A 21,986-nucleotide genomic window follows, 5' to 3' on the forward strand; every position below is an offset into this window, starting at 1 on the left:
CTCTCTGTGTCCCACAGTTAAAATGGCTCGTCAAACATTTATTTTCCAAACATTTGCTTTACCATTTCCATGTGAATTGCCTTCTTTCCCTTTGAAGTCACAAATTTCTCCTTAGCTCCAAAATGTCATTTAGACCTCAATTGCCCAATGCCCTTGGGTCTCATATTTGTATGGAACTCCCATACATCATATGTAATAGAGTTGTTCATATTATCAGTCTGTCTCATGTTAATTTCATTATTAGCCCACCCAGAAGAAATTAAAAAAGTAGATGAAAAAACTAATTTTTCCACAATTGGTTAGTGGAATTACATCTTAGTGAGATGGCAAGAAAAAAAATAAAAAGACAAGGACATATATAAAAAAAGGAATAAAACAGAATCTTCTAGAGCAGCTACATTCTATCCCACTCCTTTGGTTACAGACTATGCTGCAGTAGACAGTGATGCTTCTGACAGAGTCAGAAGTAGAACATAATTGTTCTGCTTCTATTCTGCAGATTCTAAATAGTCTAGGCCCCTAGATAAGTTTTTAGAAGACTTAAGGGACTTTTATACACACCACTTTTGAAATATCTAAATTAAAAATTAAAAAAAAAACACTAATTCAAAAGAACTGAAACAACTCCTGTGTTCATTGCAAAATTATTTACAATCACCAAGATAAGGAAGCAGCCCAGTGTCTGTCAGTAAATGAGTGTGTAAAACAACTATCAGACATTTACAGGATGTAATACTACTTGGCCATAAAAACAAAGAAAATTTCACCCTTTGTGACAGTATTAATGGACTTGGAGAACGTTATGCTAAGTGACATAAGCCACTCAGAAAAAGACTAATACAATATGATTTAATTCAAATGTGAAATCTAATGAACAAACTGAACTAACAAGCAAAATAGAGACAGAGTCATAGATAAAGACAGCTAAGGAGAAGGAGGTTAAAGAGTAGAGGGGTTGAGGAAAATGGAAAAAGGATTCATGGACATGGACACAGTATGATGATTGCTGGTGGGCATAAGGGGAATACCGTGTGTTTTGGACTATAAGATGCACTTTTTTATCACATTTTTTGCTTCAAAAAATTTTCCTATTTTCCTCCTCTAAAACCTATGCATGTCTGTTTTTCAGACCATAAGATGCATCTAGGTTTTAGATGAGAAAAATTGGAAAAAAAATTTTGAAGCAAAAAATGTGGTAAAAAAGTGTGTCTTGTAGTCCAAAAAATACAGTAAATTATAATGAAAAAATACAATAAAAAATAAAGAAAAAGTGTTTGTTAGTTATTGGTCATTATGCAAAGTGTCATTGTTAGGAGTGTAGTCCGAGTAACTATCTCAGAAACTTCAAAGGCAGTGCTTTTCAGGTTTCAGGTTTAATTGAAAGTTAGTTTGGTTGCACTGACTCTTTAAAAAGTTAAAAAATGAGAGTGGGACTGAATGAAAGAAGTTGAAGGGATTAGCCAAAGACTGTATTTGTGTAACCCATCAACACAGACAAGTCTGATGGCCTGAGGGAGGGCGGGGCAGGGCTGGGTGGGGCAGGGCTGGGTGGGGGTGGGCAAGGAGGAGAAAATGGGGACATCTGTAATGGTGTCAACAATAAAAATAAAGTTAAAAAATAAGTGGATTGTCTCAATCAATTGGAATCAACTGCAATTTTTTTAAAGAAATAGTATCCCTGGTATATTAATGGCACATCTAGAAAGAAGAGGTATCCAATGAATGTACATTTTCTTCAATTTTGATAACATAAGTGCAACTATTCTCTTGTCCTAGATATTCAAAATATGTGTTTTAGCTTTCTACAAATGATCTGCATTTTACTCAATTAAATAAAGGGCAAAAGCTATCTGAATGTATTTAAGTACTTTATATCTGCAAATTAATGCATTTTTGTTCTTGGCTCATCAGATTAAGCTACAATTAAAGTCTCCTTTATAAATGGAGTTTACCTTACCACATAGAAACAGTCAGTCCAAAGCATTCCGCCTGCAATAGATCTGTCTTGGGGCCTTGGGCCAATGAATCTTCAAGGGTGTGAGTCTTGCCTGCCTGGATGCCTACAGTGTGTTCACACAACTGTAACTGGTTTTACCAGATTCAGAACCTGTTTGACCAAAATAAACAAAGAACTGAAAAGTAGAATAAAGGGAATTTCAGAATTAGAGATCATGAGATTAAACTCTCAGTTGGGGTCAAGGTTATAAAACCATACTTTATTCCACTAGAAGAGTTTGGTATTTTTGCCTTTGGCATTATCTACCCTAAAGGTTTCTACTCTCCTCATTGCATTTCTCAAATTTCATTTGTTCTGGGGCTGGACTGAGAAAAGCAGTTGAGAGACAAAAGATAGGATGAATGGGGGTGGGAATGAGAGGTTGGGTGTAACGACTCTTGGGCAGTCAGGGACCAGCTAATTTACTCCTTTTCTCAGCTTAGGGCGGGGACCCTTTCTTTCCTTTGGCTTTGGCCTCCTGACCCAGACAGAGTGGGGCACAAGGGAGCCCAAAGCCTGCCAGTTCTGGGCTGTTGGCCAAGACTTCCAGCCCTCCCCATCTGGATATAATGAAAAGGAACAACAGAAGAGGAAGTATGTCAGGAGTGTAGGAGTGATGGAAGCCGTAAAGAGAGGCAGAGGGGGAAAAGTCCCCCAGGGAGGAAAACTGGCGGGCTAGGGCAGGCTAGGGTAGGGGCGGAGCCCAGGGAGTCAGAGGAGCAGCCACTTCCCCTGTGACCGCCTTCTGCGCGGAGCCTGAGGGAGGTGGGGAGGGGCGTGGAGGAGCTAGCAGGGGCGGGTTTCACCACCAGGCCCCAAGGCGAGATGAAACCTTTGCGGAGCCTCCCTAACTTTTCCAGGCGGAAGAGGAGGAGAATGGGGCTTTGAGTGAGTTAGGGGTGGGGGGAGACTAGGGTAGGTGGTGGTCTCGCGGTCCTGGAGGAGGAAGGCTTTGGTCCCTTCCCTGGAGCTTCTCCTAAATCCAATACCCTTTCCTCTACAGTGTGCCCCCACCCCCACCCCCAGCGACTTCCTGAGAATCCGCTGCTGTCAGCTCGCTCGGTAAACCATTTTCCTCCCGGGTTTCAAATCAAAACTTCCCCCGGGGTGGGGTTTGCAGAAGGGAAGCGGAGGGGGAGGGAATGTCCTGCTGGGGTGATGAGTGAAAACCCCCCTTTTTTCCCCCACCAGAAGGAGTCTGTTCCCTGAACCTAGCACCTAACAGCCCTTCAGCGTCCGCCCAGGCGGGCGGTCAGCTAGGCAGCTGTCGCTGGAGCACCCAATGTCAAGCACTGGCGAAGCCCTAGCTCCCGGGCCCCTGCTTGGGGCCGAAGCGGGTGACGGTCGCCTGGGCTCCGTGGCCCAGGGTGAGTGCGCGCTTGCAAGTTGCAGGCTTCTTTGTCGTTGTTGCATTTTAAAATTTGTTAACACATTTATCGATTGGATTGGAGTGTGTATGTGTGTGTGGGTTGGGAGTGGGAGTGCGGTGAGGACACAATATCTACCTCATAGTTGTGAACTTTTTGCACAGTGTTACTTGCCCAAAACAAGTTCTCCAGGATTCCTGCTCTAGATCAACAACCTGGTTAAGAGGGCGGGAACTACTGGTTCCTCCACTCCCCTTTTGGCTGTGGAGAATCGGGATGACAGGACTACTTCTTTCTTAAGCATATACATCGAGGGCTCGCTAATGTGTGGGTTCTAGGTCTCTTCAGTTTTTACATCTTCATCAGATTCAGGCCTGCCTCTGTACTCTGAATAAGCATGCATTCCCTTTATCTTTCTGTTTCTTGTGGTTTCTTCTGTTTCTCTGCTCCTGGGTTTATAATCCAGTTTTCTGTGACAAATTACCTTGGAATGGCCCATGCGTGCGTTTTCAATAACTGTTTTGTTTTGAAATAAATATTCCTTTAACGAAATACTTTCTGAGAATGAATTAGCTCCTTTATGTTTTTCTAAAGTGTAAACAATACAGATTATAAGAGAAATACTCTTGTTTGAGAAACTTCTATAACAGGCTTATAAACAAGTCAGGTTTTCTTTCTTCTGAAAGTAACAACAGGTTTTCATTGGTGACCAAGAAAGAACAAGGGCCATACTCTAATGATATATTTTCCTCTTAGGATGGCTTTGATTTAAAGAGTTCTGATACTAATATGAACTCAATAATTTCCCAGTACTCAAAAATCTACTTTGTACTTTTGACTTAAGCACATCTGATAGCTTCCCCCCTTAACAGTAATATAGTGGGATCTTTAGCATTTTTTAAGCCAGCAAAAAATGCAAAAGAAGAAATTAATGTTGAACCTACAATAAGTAAAAGCAGAAAACATCCATGGCTGAATCAAAATGCCTGGCATTCGGGCTGTTAATTGAGTTATGTTTATCATTGCTTTCTGCTTGGAAACAGTGAGCCAGAAAAAATAGAGGAAATCTGAAAAATCAGAGAACTAGAATGATAAACATGTTTTTCCAGAAGCATCCCCTGTTCTGCACATTGTATTATCAACACAACCATTTTCCTGTCCTTAGGCTTGTCCCCTGTAGTCATGGACTCATTGATGGGCTTTTTATGTTCACAGTTCAACTGTTAATCGCTATTGTTAAACAGTGCTTATGTTAAAAGTCAGTATCAAACACACTAGAAAAACTATTGATTTGCAAAACGTTGATGTCTACTATGTCCAACTTTAATTGTATGCATTTTTAAAATGACCTAAAAGACCCTGCAGTGATACTTAATGTACCTGTGCAGACATAATGTTGTGAGGTATCCCATTATTATCTGACTTTAATAAGCAGACATTTAAAATGGTTTAAAGGAGAATGTTGGCTTCATAAAACACACATAGTATCAGTGGAAACTCTTGGGTTAGAGTTTACCTGTAAATTGGCTTAACCTCAGCAACAAAGTTACTTATTGCTTTCTAAATTAATTTAATGTCAACTCAAAATATCCTTTAAATAGACATTAATTAAATTGTAAATAGAATGTAAGGTTGATTTTTGTTAAAGGAAATTATCAAGATTGTTATAAAACTGTGTCTCAAACTGGTAGGTTTCTTAAGGTATACTGAAAAAAAAATTGTTGGAGTGAGTGGGTAGGAAAAAAGCTACATTATGTAGGCTTCCTAAGTTAGGTTGGTTTTATTGGTAAATACATTGGTGAAAAAGGTTTGCTAGTGGGCACTTTCTTGAATTATTTTAGTCTCTTCCTTATGTCCTTGGATTCTTTATGATCTTTTCTGCAGAACAATTTAATAATTCTCTGGTATGAATGCTTACTTAATTGAAATTAATTTAAATCATTTATGTATTAAAATCAGTGAGAAAAATGGAATGTCTTATGAAATAAAATAACTTTTGCAAACAAAGTTAATTATATGTATAAAGACATATATTTTAACCTATACATATGAGCTCCCTATACTGCTAACCAAAGACATAGAATGTTACATTTGAAGGTAATTTTAGGGGGTCTCTAATGTGAACTCCCCACCAAGTCTAGAATTTCTTTCTACATTCTGTTAGCTTGTTAGTTAGAAACCTACAGTATAGTGCATCTGCAGCATTCAGTGTTATGAAGATTTTCTTTATTGCGAGATAGCTCTGTCTCTTTAATTGTCTACCCATTTGCTTTGATTCTGGATGCAAAATTCTATTACTGTGAAAACATTAAAAGTATTTTCTATGAATTTGGCAAATTATTACAGAGCAAGGACATAAGCTCATATGCTTAGCACACAAGAAGGAACCAGGATGGATATGAGGAGCAGTGGGGGTTGTCAGCGACTGGAGAGCTTGTGGACCAGGAGGAGATACATTTCAGCTTCAGCTCATTTTTGTCATTTGGGTTAATATTTTCAAATATTTCATGAGATACTGGAAGTATGTTTTTTTATGTATCAACTCTCTTTTTTAAAGAGTTGGCGATGAATTAAATAACAATTATTGTCTAAGCCAAATGAAAGAACAATACCTATAGGCTGAAAATGGTTATCTCTGGTATAGAAAATAGAAAGCAAAGGTGAAATTTAAAACTATTTCCCTATTTGTGACTAATTTCTGAAAGGTTGATTTGATTTGCAAATTTATGGAAAGTACCTGTGCAAGTAACTTGGTAAGTAAATGGCAATTTGGGCCAAATTTATTTTTGTTTTAAGAGAGAGTTTATCTTGTAAATGTGGTTTATCTACTTGTCTTTTTTTAGCATGTTACAATTCATTATATTATCAACACTGAAAATATAAGTATTAGCTTTTTTGTGCAATAGTTATTAGACTCCAATAGTTTAAACAGCCTTTTAATTAAGTGCTCATTCATAAATTTGCAACCTATAACTACAAGGATCTTCAAACATAATTTAGTTTAACTGGCTCACTTTTTGGAAAGGATGTCCAGAGAATTAAAGTGACTTACCCAAGGTCTCACACAAAGTCAGTAGAAATCAGGAAGGAAACACAAATTGTAAAGTATATTATGTCATTGTGATAAATATAGTTGAAGCAGAGGATCAATACAGCTTTTTCCTACAGATGCATGAATTAAAGATAACAGGGTTTTGGATACTGTGAATCTCTTGAGCCTGTTCCCATCCTTTATACCCCACCCCCACCTCATTGTATCTGTCAAGACTTATTTGAACTGTTGGACTGTGAGTGCTGGAATATAGTTTCATGTGATAATATGTGATTTAATGCACTCTTCTCTCCTGGGAGAGTCCTCTGAGACTATTAGGTGAACTTTTTTTTTATAGTAGGATGCAAAATGCCAGTGAAGTTAATTAAAAATAATTTAAAGTAGAAGCTTCAAGTTGAAATTACATGAGGATTGTTTTGACTTAGAAGCTTCGCTGAGTTGTCAGAAGTTTATAGTGGCTAATCAGATTCGTATATGGGAAGCCTGTTTATTTCACTTTATCCAGTGTATGCCTATAATATCTATCTTCTTTTACTGTTATATTATTTTATCCTTTTGATTAAGGATGGTATTTCTCAAAGTGTGTCATATTTGGACAGCTTTTATCTCTGGTTCTCAATTGGGGATTATTGTGCCGTCTAGGAGACATTTGGCAAAGTCTGGAGACAGGTGTAGTCATAATAGGTAGCGGGGTGGTTTCACATGGCATCTGGGGAGTAGAGGACAGGGACAATGCTAAACACCTTACAATGCATAGGACAGGACAGCCCCTCCCAACGAGGAATGATCTGGCTCAGAATGTCAACAGTGTTGAGAAACTATCCTAATCTCTCAAGGCTACTGGCAAGTTGGCTTAGAACCTCCTGGTGTAAGATTCAAGAATCTGCATTTTTGTAGGTGCTCTTTATCTCTAATTGATAATCATTGTTTTTAGAGGCTTTTATTTATAGAATGATGCTATGATGATAGATTTTGAAGATTTTTTTAAGTAGAAAAGCTTAAGAAAGCTTTTTGAAAGTCCCCTTTTCAAGTTCCAAACTTTAAATCACATCACTCCACATACATATATTTCCTATTAGTGCTTTCCAGTGTTTTTATTACATACCCCAATTAAAAAAATTGTTGAGTGTTCATCCTCAAAAAAGTTTATTTTCAAAATTATAAAAGTACTGAATATGAATATATTTTGAACATTAGAAAAACTGCATCAGAATTTAAAAAGATGAGCTAAAAATAAGTGCATAAATAGATTTGTTAATACTTTCAGCTACCATCTCATTAGATATTTGTTCCTGCCACCCTGCACTTCTGACTGGTGATCCCAGCATTATGCAATAATAAGGACAGGAGTCCCTCATTTGCACATGACTTGTTTTCATCTGTGAGTTAGATTTTTTTAAACCTGGATTATCCTTTCTCATAGAAATAGAGTGATAAATTATATTTAGTTCCATAGTAAATCCTAAAAGATTGTCATAATTAAATTTTATTATGTTTCATATGTTTACAATGATAAATCATAGAAAATGTAATACTGGCAACCAAGTATGAATAACCGAAAACAAAATTAAGTTGAATAGAAACTGTTTTGAAACACTTGAATATAGGAGCTTGAGTGAAGGCTGGCTTAATTAGAAAACTATAGAAACTTGTCTAAATTTGAAGAAGATTTAGGGGCATTTTCAAACACATTAGGATTTATACTCCCAACTCCTTTTTATATCTAAAGGGACTAATGTTCATTTTAGAAGTTTAGTTATAGAAGTGCAAGGTTTATCAGCTAGATATATGCATTTTCCTTTTTCTAAGAAAAAGAATCACATGAGTAAGAAAAGGATGTAGCTGGGGAAAAATAATTGAGGGGAAGGTGGGAGGAAGGAAGGAAGGAAGTGATTAAAAAAGATGTCTATAAATTTAAGAAAGTGTTTGGAAGGTTGAACTGTTTGAGCTGAAAACAATGAAAAAATGTTCTGGGGGATAGCACAGTATAGCTGTGCAAGCATCTAGCATGTTAAGAAAGTAGATGATGGGGTAAAATCTTTTATTAAGTAGGTAGCACTGCTAACTTGAAATAGGTCCTAATACATATTTGTGGAATAAATGATTGGGTAAAATGGAGGACTTGATTGCTGTTCAGAACAAGTGTGAGTCAGGGCAGGGAAAGACAATGAAAAAGAACAGTTTTAGGGTTAAGGTGGGATATGAGATTAGAAAAACTATTTATATGATTTACATGTGTATTTGTAATTCAGGGAATGTACATAGAGGTTTAGTTTTAGTACTGATTTTTTATCTCTCATGTCATTTTTGCTTCTCTTTACATTGTTTATTTCTGCCCTACTGAAATGCTCTGCTAATTACACACACACTGTGTGTGTGTGTGTGTGTGTGTGTGTGTGTGTGTATTCATGAGAGAAGGATAAGGGAGAGAGAGATAATAAATGACAAGTACAGTACCTAGAGAAACAGACTGATAAATGATATCTGGGGCTTGCAGGATGATGGAAGAAATACATTATGTTCATACATAGCTATAATACAAGGTAGACTGATTGGTGCTATAACAGAGGCACAAAGAAAGTGTAATGGTAGAACATGGGAGAGAGACCATCTCTAACTGGGTTATTTAGAAAAAAACTCAAGGAAATGTTATTTGAGTTTAACCAAGAAGCATGGTCATAGGACTCAGCTCTGTGGAGATGGGTAATTGAAAGCAAAGTTTGGAGGGGATTATTACAAAATGCTGAACACTTCACTGAAGAGTTGTATGGACTGTCCGTAGGAGCAGAGAATGGGGTAAAGTTGTAAAAATACAACTTTAAGGATGACCCTGATGATCCTGCTGATGAGTTTGCATATTGTGTTTGTAGGCCGTAGTAAGCCGTTATAAAAGTTCTTGAAAAGAGGAATAACTGGTCCAACTTGGTGCTTTTAGGAAATAAATCTGGTGGCAATTCAAAGGATGCTTTTGGAGGGAGGGGCAAGTGTGAAGGCAGTGATTATTCAGAAGGATATTACAATAGCCTGACAAAAGATTAGAGGACCTAGGGCAACACCAGTGGAAGTGGAATTCAGAAACTGGATTTACAGAACAGCAGTGCAAGTAGGATAGAGCTATACTTATATTCATTTTCTTTTTTCTAAGAAAAAGAATCACATGAGTAAGAAGAGGATGTAGCTGAGGAAAAATAATTGAGGGGAAGGTGGGAGGAAGGAAGTAAGGATGTGAGAACCCCTTGAGGGCATTGATTTTTCCTTATCCATCTTTGAAATTTCTAAAACCAGTCACAGGATCCAGATTTTACTGCATGTGAATTGATGTGGTTGGGAAACTATTTAATATGGGAAATAGTGAAAAGGTAGAAATTTAAGATAATCTATAGGTTTGCTTCTCAGCCTGAGTGGAAATGTAGGAGGAGCTGTCCAATGTTCTTTTGAATATGTTGTTTCCACAGAATTCACCAATTCACAATAGCCATGATAACTAGCAGGCCCTGAAAAAGAGAATTTGTAACTAGGAGAATGCTAGGAGAGAGTCAGAATCACAGGCAAAGGGGTAGCTGATGGATTGGCATGAGAGTGAGAAAGAGGACCGAGGACTAGATTTGGGGAAGTGAGTGTACTTTAGGGAAGAGAAGGAAAAAAATACAGAAAAAGAGTCTATTAGGATTAGTGTCAGGAGCATTGAATTTGTAGTGGTCCTAGAAGATGAGGAGAGTTGTGGTTTGTTAAGGGAGAAACAAAGTGTATAGAAGGCTTGTTTTGGATGTGTGGATTTTGAGCATGCTCACTACACATTAGAAAGAAAAGCCAGGCATTGAGAGAGATTAAAGGTGAAAGTGCATGGGGTGGAGTTGTGGCATGGTAGGTGTATATAATTGAAAGAGTTAAATTCTGGAAGGAATGGCATGAAGAGACCAGTCTTAGGAAAGTTGTGAATGTTCCCCTTTGAGATGGGGATGGTAGAAAAGGATGAGTGATAATCTAGAGAAAATTTGATATGAAAAAGAATATTTAAGAACTAGATATTTTTAGCAAGGTAGATGGTAATATTTGCTGAAAGCAAGGGAGGGGGTTAATTAGGATGAGTCAAGAAATTTGAGATTGTGGAAAAGACTTGGAAGAATCAAGAACTCAGCAGGGAGTCAATATACAATGAACAAAAGGGCTGTTTAGTAACACTGCGGGTTTACCTAAGAATGAGTGGCATGAATTCTAGTGGAAACAGTTAGTACAGTTGATTGCCTTTCTCAACAAAGAGCATGCAAGAGCTTAGGAACAGAGGAAGATAGAAAGATCTTTGAAATTAGTACAGGATTTGAGGTTGGCAGGGTGGAAGCAGTGAGGGGCAAGGTAGGAAGATCATGCATGTGTGGGAAGTGTGGTATGTGCTAACGGATCTTGTATTACAAGCTCTTTAGGGAGTCAGAGAAACGAGACAGTGCAGGTTAACTGGCCAGCAAGAATCATACCTGTTGACTTTGGTTAGTTCACATTCAAGGATTTAATGTACATAATTGAGTCACCTTTACAGGGCTACTAGGGAAGCTGTGGAATTTTGGGGTAAGGGCCTACCTTGTTTCTTTTAACCTTATTTTCTGGATTTTGTTGAAGTGATTTCATGGAAAGGTCTAATAACAGTGTGCAATTATTTTACTGGTGTTATATTTTTATAATAATAAAAGATTTGGGGAAAATATGGAAACATAAATTGACACGGTCTAAAGTTATGCCATTTGCAAATGGAAAAATAGAACCACAAACAAAACAGAGAAACCAATCCAATTGCCTTTTGGAGTTAACTGTCATTATTCTCCTATTTAAAGGCAAGGGATGCGATTTTATGTTATTTCCAAAAGAGTCTACATTCAAGTTTTATTGAGGGAGCAGTGATTCAGCACTGGCTAGATTCTAGATATATGGACAGTTCAACTTGGGTGACTTGTTTAATCATTAAAGACGCTGCAGTCCTTCCTGTATTTTGATCAGTTGGTGCTTATGTACCAGTGTTTGGATATTTTTCCTCTCTCTTCTCCCTTCTCTCTTCTCTCTCACCTCCTTTTGCTCTCTTTGTCTCTCTCTTTGTTCCCCTCTTTCCATTTCCCCCTTTTGCCATTAACACCACTGGAGTTACTTAAAGTTTTCTTACTTTCTTTTTTTCACCTTAGCGTACATATCCACAAGGAGGTAAGCCTTTAAACTTAAGTTTTGAAATTGCATTATATTTTCCAGATTCTAATTCTGATTACTTACAGTTCACTAAGTAGGAACTATGAAAAGTTATTTTAACATAAATTCCGTTTGTGGTTTCTACTTGCAGTATACTTCTGTTTTCAGATTCACACCCACATGATCTGAAGTAAGATGATTCATATACATGTGCTTTTTAAAAAATATTTTATTTATTTATTTTTAGAGAGGGGAAGAGAGGGAATAAGAAAGGGAGAGAAACATCAATGTGTGGCTACCTCTCGTGTAGCCCTAACTGGGGAACTAGTCCTCAATCCAGGCATGTGCCCTGCCTGGGAATTGAACCAGGCTGGCACTCGGTCCATTAAGCCACACCAGCGAGGGCCATATACATGTGCCTTTGTGCCTTATTTTTTTAGTAATTTCAGCATGAAGTCTGAAATATTTTTTTGTGTTAGCACATATAATTTATTATAAACACATTTACTTGAAGAAGCCCTGTCAACACATGTGTGTGTGCTTTCAATGTAAAAAGTCTTGTGAACATTAAAAATGTTTAATACTTAGTTTGCCCACAAAGAACTTATAAACTAGGTGAGAGAGAGGATGAGATGTAAATATGTGCCAAATTAAATTGTAATCCCTTCTTCAAGTATCAATTCAAGTTTACCACAAGAAACTAGTGACCAATTAGTTTATGGCCAGTTACCACTTACCTGGTACTAAATGGAACATATCAACTTAGAGGTAGAAAGAGAATCTCAGGATGGCAAAAAAAAGTTGGTTTTGTCTGGGTTGGGCTGCTAGAGGCCCCAGAGGAAGAATACACAGTTTGTAGGTGTTTTTAGTTTGAATTATGCAGAGTTGAGTGCTAAAAATAAGGCAGGCAGCTTGTGGTTGAGCAGGTGGCAAGTGCTCAGAAGGCAGAGGGCAGAGTAGAAAGGAACCAGCTTCCTCTCCACGATGTAATCCCTCTACGTCTTTTTCAATGATGACTCAACCCTTATTTTTTGGATCTCTGTGAACATACACCTACACTGTCCTTATTTCTTCTATCACCCAAGAAACATGCAAGATCTTTAGTAAACTTCTCTGAGGGTTTTTACTATTTATTTTTCAGTGAAATACAAGATGAACTTATGGAGCATGAAAAAAATATAGGAGTTACCACATTAATGTAGTATGTACAATATCAAAGTAAACTATATCACTTTTTCATCAATACGTAAAATGAGCTAAAGGGAAACATACTCAATCTTTGTATTAGGAAAGTGTGGTTGGAAGAGAAAAGGATTGGAGCATTAGTAGTGGGTGTGGAAAAGGTAATACAGATTTGAGAGAAATTGGGAAGTTGTAGCTAGCAGGATCTGGTACTTGATTATGTTAAGGCAGGGGAAATAAGGTGGAAACAGAGTTAAAAAAATGATTCTGAGAATAGCTTGACCAGGATATGGAGCATAGTTGGAGAAACAGGCAGGGGCAGAAAAAGTGGAGATGAATTTTAGGAAATGTTGATTTTGATTTGCTTAAAGATATATTCATGTAGAATTGAAACTTGAAATCTATAGTTTATGACAGGAATCAGGGCTAAGGTAATGGATCTACAAATAATCTTCCTGGAGGTATTTAAATAAGATTACAGAGCGAGAATGGGTCCTAAGACAATCCAAAGAAGGCAGTGTTCCAGAAGGATGTCCCAGAAGGCAAGAAGAGAACTTAGTGAGTTAAAGGAGGAACTTCCAGTTTTGGCCCTTTGAAAAATTACCAGTGAGAATACATTCCCTGACGTAGTATCCATAGCCATCATTCTGAAGCCTAAGAAGTGAATTTCAGTATGCTTCTAATTCTTATAAATTGTCAGATTCAAGCCATGCCTTTGAAATGCCTTTACAGATTAAACAATCCTCTTTGGTTCAGTTTTGATTTCTATTGGTCCTCATTCTTGTTAACCAGAGAGAAAGTGTTCTTGATAAAATCACTTGATATAGCTGTGAGGTAACAATGGTTTTTAAAATTGTAACATTTTATAATAGTGATCATGCTAAAAGACAAAAGGAGGATCTGTGTTGTCATTTTAAATAGGGGTAGATGGAAGAGTTCTCAATTTCTTTTGGTTGTAGAGTTAATTGCTAAGTTAGGGAACAGCCATAGATATGGCATCTATGGATTTCAGTAATCATTAAGGACACTATCATGATAGCTATCTAGACAAGAGTAAGAAGATTGTCATGCCTGCAAGAGTGAATAGAATGTGAAGGCTCTGAAAAACCATTGACCTAATTGAGGGTATTTAACACAGAGAGGATAAAGACAAAAACAGGAGATATTTTCTGATACAAGACTGTCACACAGAGCAAAATATGGTGAACCAGTGAAAAGTATAAGGAAGTAGATTTTAGATGATTGTAAGGAAAGTCTTTGAATAATGAAGCAGTCTAAAACTGGAAGAAACTGTCTCCTGAGGCTATTTCCCTATTCCTGGAAGTATTCATGTCTAATCTCCTTGGCTTACTTAGGGATTTGTATGTGGAATGTTTTTATCTTAACTTATGCTATCAGGTTGGGCTAAGAGACCTTTATGAGCCCATGTAACTCCAAATTCCATGAGCCTGAGTGTTTGGTTTTAGCATGAGTATACTTGACTGCAGAAAGAACACAATTGAACCTGTAATTGAGGAGGCAGGAGTTTAATATGTCTCAGGGTCAGTCATCCTGAAAAAATAATTTTAATATGAGAACTTTATATTTAGATATAAAAGGTGCAGGAGATTTAGATGACTGGGATAATGTTTATGTCTTAGTGCCCAGTATTAGCCTGTTGTCATCTAACCTTCCCATTACATTTTTTTGAAGTGGGAAGTGCCTAATTCTTCCTTCTCCCCCGATTTATTTAGAGCCCTGACTTATTGAGATATTATTTATTTGAACTATCACTGCATTTTGTACTTATCATTTTCATATTTATATTTAATTGCATGTGCATGTAATTTTGTAATTATTTTCCACTTTACTGTGTGTACAGCCCACTCTTTACTCACTCCCAACCTGTAAACTCATTGAGTCCATGCCATTTTTTTCATATTCTTTTGGATTAAAACACACCATAAGCTTTTAAAAGCATAAGAAGCCCTCTTGAAGGAATGCATTTTAGATTTTGCTCAGTCTAATTTTTCAAAATATTGGTAACAACTGATTATATTAAACCTATTTAAATGTTTAATTTATTCAACAAACATTTATACAATATCTGTGATTAAATAATAACTTTCTTGTATTTATAAAATTATGTAATTTCATGCATCTGTTTATTCAGCTGCTAAAAATGCTCTGATTATCTCAACATGTTTTTTGGACAATGGGATTTTAATTTGTTTTAGAACATTAGACAAAACATGTAGGTTTCTTAAAGGTCATTCGTCTTGAGGGACTTTTTTTCCTTTTTTTTTTTTTTTTTTTGATTAGTGAAGAAGTAAAATTCCAGAGCCTCAGGTCTTCCTGAAAGCTGCCTTATCTTTCGTTTTTTTAAAGGTTACATTTAGGAAGTATTTGTAGATGTCCACATTGTTCTGAGCCTCTGGGAAATACAGACCCAGAGTTTTTAACTTTTCCAGAGATTTTGGTCTCAGATTTCTTGAGATTTCATAAACTGAATACATATAGTTCATCTGAAATGATGACGTATTTGAATAGAAGAGTAAAAATGAAATTAATGCAATTTTGTTTACAGATTAAAGAGGTATGAATATAGCTTGCATAGAAAGAAGAATGTACATATTATGTAGATTACAAATGATCTGTCCTTACTTATTAAATATTTAATTGAAGTAGATGAAATCCAATGTGCAAAAGTCCCAAAATTTAAGCACAAAGAAAGCTGCTTATATTCCTTTTTATAAGAAATAAGTGTATTTTACACTAATTATATTTTATGAGGTTTTATAAGGATATCTGCTAATTGCTGTCATTTATATTAGTCTTTCATAATGTAAGCAAGTAAAATATGGATAACAAATAGGAAATGTACTTGATGATTACTTTGTGCATTTACACATTCCTCTGCCTAATTTAGCAAAATATTTGAGGTGGTTTATAAGAGTACATTTTAAAAAAAAGATTAAAACAGAAAAGTGAAAATATAGGTAGCCTAGGAGATTCAAACTGGGGGAAATCAAAATGTACTTACCACATTAGAATGCAGAGTCAAACCCACTTATTCAATTATGATTGTAAATTTGAGTCAAAAATTAAGTGTTTTTAAAATGTGATTTTATTGGTCAATAAAGGAAAAAATAATATACATTTTCTTGGAGGAAGCAATAGTTTTCCTTATATTCAGTCTGTAAACAGATTTCTTGCATGCTTCATGCAAGATTAAGGATTATGGAATAGACACTACCTTCAACAGCCTGCCTCTGATAAGTTTATAGCAGGTTTTAAAAAGGTACTTATTGCAATAATACTTAATAATAGCAAATGTGAACAAGCTTTTATTATATACCAGACATTCTGCTTTCCAGGCATAATTCCATTTCTTTCTACACCCACTTTATGATATAGTATTGTCATTCCCCTTTTACAGATGAAGAATCTGATAAAGATTAATTTGTCCAAGATCCACATTGCTAGTGGTGGACCCATGCACCATCATTTCAGATCCCATGTTCTTCATCTGTTCTCTAGTACAAGGTACAATTTAAGGATAATATTTCTGTTCCAGAGAACCTAATGAGAGTCTTTTTGTTGTCAGGAAGGATTCAGATATCAGGACTTTTAAATGACAGTATTGTCCCTATTTTTTTTAAAACTTTGGAGTATGTGGAATTTTATACTATAACATTCCCAGATTCTTCTGTTAGTTTATCTGTTAAGAGCATTTAGCCATTGAGGTAATATATTTGCTTGATTACAAACTGATGGAAAGAATATCCATCTTTAATAGTTTGAATGGTTGTCTTACAGAAAAGTTGAGTGTACTATTTCTACCTACAATGAGCAGAACTGGGACTAGTTATAAATTAGCTGACAACAGATTTATGTTCAAAATGAAGAATAACTTACTGACCAAGAATAGAATGTATTCCCTTTTCTTGGATTTTTAGGGAAGGTCTGAGGATTGCAGTGGGGCTTTCTACCCTGCATGGGATATTAAATTAGCTGAACTAAAAGATCCTTTCAAACTCTGGATTTTAACATCCTGTCTCCAACTGAACATCTGTCTCTGAGACCCACTTTGTATTCTCATTGGTAAAATTAAGCTAACAGTTTTTTTCTTTATGTCATTCATACTTTTGAAGATCAAATATATATTAAAGGCCTTTGAAAATTGCTAAGACTGTAATTGCAAAAATTCATTAATATATTTTTTAACAAAAGAAAGTATTTCATTTTTTAAAATTAGTACTTATTTAACAACCACATACCAGCTAAGTGGCTATTATATGACACATATAATATTTTACACATATTCTCAAAATTTTAAATGTGGGTAAGGCTAACTAGGAAAAATATTATAGAATTTTTAATTAAATGGAAATTTTATTCACCTGAACCTCATTCTCTTTCAGCAAGAATAATTGAGATTGGAAGGAGATTACATCTCACCATTAATGCCCTTCTTTAGAAAAAATAAAGAGTACAGATCCTGTAAGATAATCAATGCTGAATAAGACATATTGTATTTACATTCATCATTTAAAACTCTTTTTTTCCCCCTTGGATTCTTTTGCTTAATTCATGCTTGTTAATTTTAACTCAAATCCAATGCCTTACAAAGGCTTTTCTATTACTCTCTCTACTTCATTCTAAATACCCTTTTAGTGTGGATATGAAGTTTTAGCTCTATTGTTTGGACCTTGTGAAGAGTCAGATTTACAGAATTTTAGAGCCAGAAAGGCCCTCTGCAAGCATCCAGCTCAATCCCCTCATTTCCCATGAAAGAGAATGGGGTCCAGCCCCAGCCACACAGCTGGTCAGTCTTTGACCCAGCATTACGACCCAGGGCAGTTTATATTACCTTTTGTTGTGTAGTTGCTTGACTGTTTCAGATGTATGTTTGATTTTCCCAGCTAGAGGATTTGTTTCAGGGATAAAGCTTTTTTCTTTATCCAAAGATTCTTCTGTAGTTGTTTTCAGAGTGGGCACACTAGAATTCCTGAGAGCTAGACTTTCAGAAGCAAATGCCTGTGGTATATTTTGGTCTAGTGCTATTTTAAAAGTGTCTTCACTTTTCATGTCAATATCTAAAATATATATTCACCTATTAGTACAAATGATTAGCATTATGCATAATTCAGGTTTTGTTTTCTCATAGTTGAGCTGATATGGAGACAGAACTAAATATCTGTATTAATTACTGATTAGATAAAATTGTATTCTCTGATTACTTGGAATACTATGACAAGGTGAGGAGAAGCAAGGCCTATAGCTCAATATTTTATAGTCTTTTCTAAGTTTTCTCTAAATTGTTTAGTACAGAAGAGCTTAGTTGGAACAGTGACCTAAATATAAACTGGCCATATATGTTAATGACATCTCCCTTACCCGCACACCACTCAAATTGAGACCTCTGAGTTTGAGACCTGTGCATTTTTATGTTTAAAGAGTGCTACAAAAAACAAACACCCCCCCCCCAAAAAAAAACCCAAAACAGAGAACCATTGGTTTAGAAGAACAGCATAGTTGAGATGATAAAGTTTTCCCTTTAAGAGAAAATTACTAAATTGGGAATGTTTATTGTGTATATATACAGTAGAAATCTTATTGAAAGTTATAGACTGATTTTATACATCATCGAACTCTTTGGCTTGCCTACAGGATATGTCTTTCAGGCTCATGTGGTAATCAAATTGAAATTATAAACCTTCATAAATCCAGAAAGGGATTAAACCAGGACCACTGTGGCCTCTGCTTCTGCAATTCAGAGGTGACACAACAAGCCTACAGTGACCACAGAAATTTCCTGTTAGAAACTGCTCTTTTGTCACTGTAATGAATAGTGGCTGACCTGAACTACTGAAAGTTGTAATAAAGTTGGTTCTGTGGCTGGACATCTTGGTGCTCATTTTATAATTGTCAATTAAGTCTCACTCTCCATGCATTTCTTCATTGTTAGATGTAACTGCACCATTTATGATCCTGCCATATAGCTATTGTTTTTTTTTAAGATTTTATTTATTTATTTTTAGAGAGGGGAAGAGAGGGAGAAGAAGAGGGAGAGAAACATCAATGTGTAGTTGCCTCTTACATGGCCCCACTGGGGACCCAGTCTGCAACACAGGCAGGTGCCGTGACTGGGAATCGAACCAGTGACCCTTTGATTTGCAGCCAGCGCTCAATCCACTGAGCTACACCAGCCAGGGCATATTTCTTAAATATTAAAGAGATATTAATAAAATAATGCACATACCTTATAAATCATAGAACAGTCAAGTGGTCACAGAAGTTTAGTTTGTAGAATTGGAGAATTGGGAATAGCCAATTTAAATTTTATACATGGAATCTTTTCTGAGCCTTTCTTTGGAGTGAGTACTATAGATCATAGCAAAAGCCTGACACCTAATTTTGAACCAAGACATTTAGTTTTTAAATGAGGCAAAGTTGGGTAGACTGATGACTGTGATTGATTTAATAGTAATTACATATCACTTATTATTTCTTGAACATATATAAGATAGAAAATGCTAAGGTGTATTTTTTTAAGGATTCTGGAATCACCTAATTACAGAATTTCACAGATAAGGAAACAGAAAAAAAAATCATGTGATAAATTGTTTCTTAATAAATATTTAGAGCAGGAAGAACTTTATTTTCCCCTTAGTAGAGGGTCACTACTAAATCTGTGTGTATATGGACCACATAACAATTTCATTCATTCAATGGAGTATTGAGAGGTTCTCTGTTTAGCACTTGAATATTGGACATGGTTCAAGTGTAAGTCAAGTGTGTCTAGAGGCTTTATTTGTACCTATTTTCTTCTAGTCAGCAATACGTCATAATACCCTGGTTCATGAATTTTAATGGAATTAAACTTGAACAGCTCAAAATTATATAATTAATTTGATTCTCCTTCAATTAAAGTTGTTAATTGAATTAAGCCTACTAGCATGACACCTGGCGGCAGTTAGCTACATAACACTAACAGCAAGTAATGTTGGGCTTTGCTGATGAGAGATTTGTTGTGTACCAGTGAGTTTGTATAAATGTCTTTTCTGTTGATAATCTCAGAAGGGCCTAGAGTTGACTGTGGCAGTGAAAACATATCTGGAGTTGTTTTAAAAAGTAAAGATTTTAATTGAAGCCAGCACATCTCAGGAAGATTACATTTTTTTTTTACCATAATGCTGAGTAACCTATTACATTAATCTAAAACTGTTGTTTCAGCATGCTTCTTATTTATATTTTACTGGTATATGAATATGGTTTTGCTGTTTTTAAAAATTTATTTATTTATTTTTTTAGAGAAAGGGTAAGGGAAGGAAAAAGGGGTAGAGAAACATCTACATGTGGGAGAAACATTGATTGGCTGCCTTTTGCACGTCACCTGCCCCACAACTGGCCTTTAACCCAGGCATGTGCCCTGACCAGAAATCGAACTGGCTACATTTCAGTTTACAATGATGCCCAACCTACTGAGCTACACACCAGTTAGAGTTGTTTTTTTAAATACTTAGCATTGAAACTGCCCCCCTCTTTTTTTGAGCTGTTAGCTACTGTATTTGGTTCTAAATGGGTGTCCATCTATTTTCATGTGTTGGAATGTATTTCACACCAGAACTTTCTAATTGTTGTGAACTCCCCATGGTACATGAGAAAATTCTTCATGCACAGAAATTGTTTTCCTTCCATTGGAAATATAAACACAATTGACCAACAGCTACTGTTTGAATGTCTTCTTGCTTCCATGGCTTGACGTCATATAGCTTCTCTTCTTTAATCCTTTCTAATTGTATAGACTCCACGTGATACACTTTTTTTCACGTAGTCACTTTTTTGGTGAACCTTAGTCATTTGGTTGGCTTCCGTAATCAAGTTTAAGAACATGACTATTTCTACCTATAATTTTATTTGTGATTTGCAAATTCAAATATCCAACACTGAACTCATCCACTAGACTGTAAACTCCATGAAGGCCTGGGCTGTGTCTCCTAATTCATTGTATCCCCACTGCTTAGCAATTGCCTAAACATATATGCACGCACAGACATACTCAAATAATTAGTAAGTTATTTTCTTGGTCTCCAGGTTTTCTCAGTCAAATTCACATTAAGAAAACTCAGTCATCTCTAATCCCATCTTCTCAATTATCTGTGCAATCCTCCAGTTATTTTCTCATATCTACCCCCTTTTCCATTTGTTATGCAGTTAATTAAACTCTCATCAACTTCCACCTGTACTATGCAAGTCTCCTGTTTTTTTCCCTTACTTGTTCTCCCTGTTACATCCATACTTCAGTGATTCTTAAGGATGTAAGTGCAGTGGAATCACCTAAGCACCCCTCCCCTAAGTTGAAATAGAATCTTTGTTGATGGAGCCTAGAAATCTGTTTTTTAAAAAGCTGACCAAATGAGTTAAAGCACAATCAGGATTGAGAACCACTGGTGTGTACAATTTTATTATTTTTTCTAGTGCATGGCTCTGATTAGGCAATTCATAAAGCTTTAATAGCTACTTTTACTTATTTGTCTTGCTCTTATATTAGGTCCAAATTTCTCACCTTGATGTTAAAATATCTGTTTAATGTCTCTATTCAAACCTTTAATGTCTTATATCCTAATGTTCCTCTTAAAGAACTTTAGTCCAGGATTGGAACCATTGTCCAATTGTCTGTTATTGGAGTTTGCTCATGCTGTTTTTCCACCTGGAATAGCTTTTCTTCCATCTTTATTAGAATTCTCACCAGTCTTTCAAAGTCCATTCATTACACACCATTAGTGCTCTTGGGCCTCTCATAACATGCATTTTACCTTATGTTCTAGTTTGCTTTTTGCCTGAGTTATGTTTACAATAAGCTGTTCCTCTTTTTCTCCTCAGAATTCATAAACTCATGTATAGATCTCTCATCCTAAACAGCCCTTCCTCTCTGAGAATGTATGGCACAATTGACTATTTCTAAAGTTTCTATGAAGAAAACTCTGTATTTCCTCAATTCCCATTCCACTGCAGTTTGATTTTCATCTCTACCCCATATTGGAGTCTCTTCTCCTTTGTGCTTTCTCTACTGCTCCCACCCTCTCTACCTGTATGGACTTAAACTCACTTTCATCCTTGATATAAACTTCCCGCATTTCTCTGTCATGCAGGTAACTTGCTGTGTTCTAATGATTTGTTTACAATAATCTTGACAGATTATTTTTATTGTAAACATCTGTTTCTGCAATGCTAG

General features: G+C 36.1%; 1 protein-coding gene across 4 annotated transcripts in view; it reads left to right on the plus strand.

Annotated features, from left to right (window-relative positions):
* The first annotated feature begins 2,714 nt into the window (after positions 1 to 2,714).
* Positions 2,715 to 21,986, plus strand: part of MDFIC (MyoD family inhibitor domain containing) — a 132,848-nt gene continuing 113,576 nt past the window's right edge. Inside the window, exons 1-3 of one of the 4 annotated variants that reach the window (XM_036010824.1) lie at positions 2,747 to 2,884; positions 3,000 to 3,058; positions 3,188 to 3,363. In XM_036010824.1, coding sequence (XP_035866717.1) covers positions 3,279 to 3,363 — 85 coding nt within the window. In that variant the 5' untranslated portion in view covers positions 2,747 to 2,884; positions 3,000 to 3,058; positions 3,188 to 3,278. Of the gene's footprint in view, positions 3,059 to 3,187; positions 3,364 to 21,986 lie in introns of all 4 variants that reach the window. The other 3 variants (XM_036010826.1, XM_036010825.1, XM_028526126.2) reach the window with 3 other exon arrangements.

This window comes from Phyllostomus discolor, chromosome 10, assembly GCF_004126475.2.
Source record: "Phyllostomus discolor isolate MPI-MPIP mPhyDis1 chromosome 10, mPhyDis1.pri.v3, whole genome shotgun sequence".
In the NCBI taxonomy this organism is placed as follows: Eukaryota; Metazoa; Chordata; class Mammalia; order Chiroptera; family Phyllostomidae; genus Phyllostomus; species Phyllostomus discolor.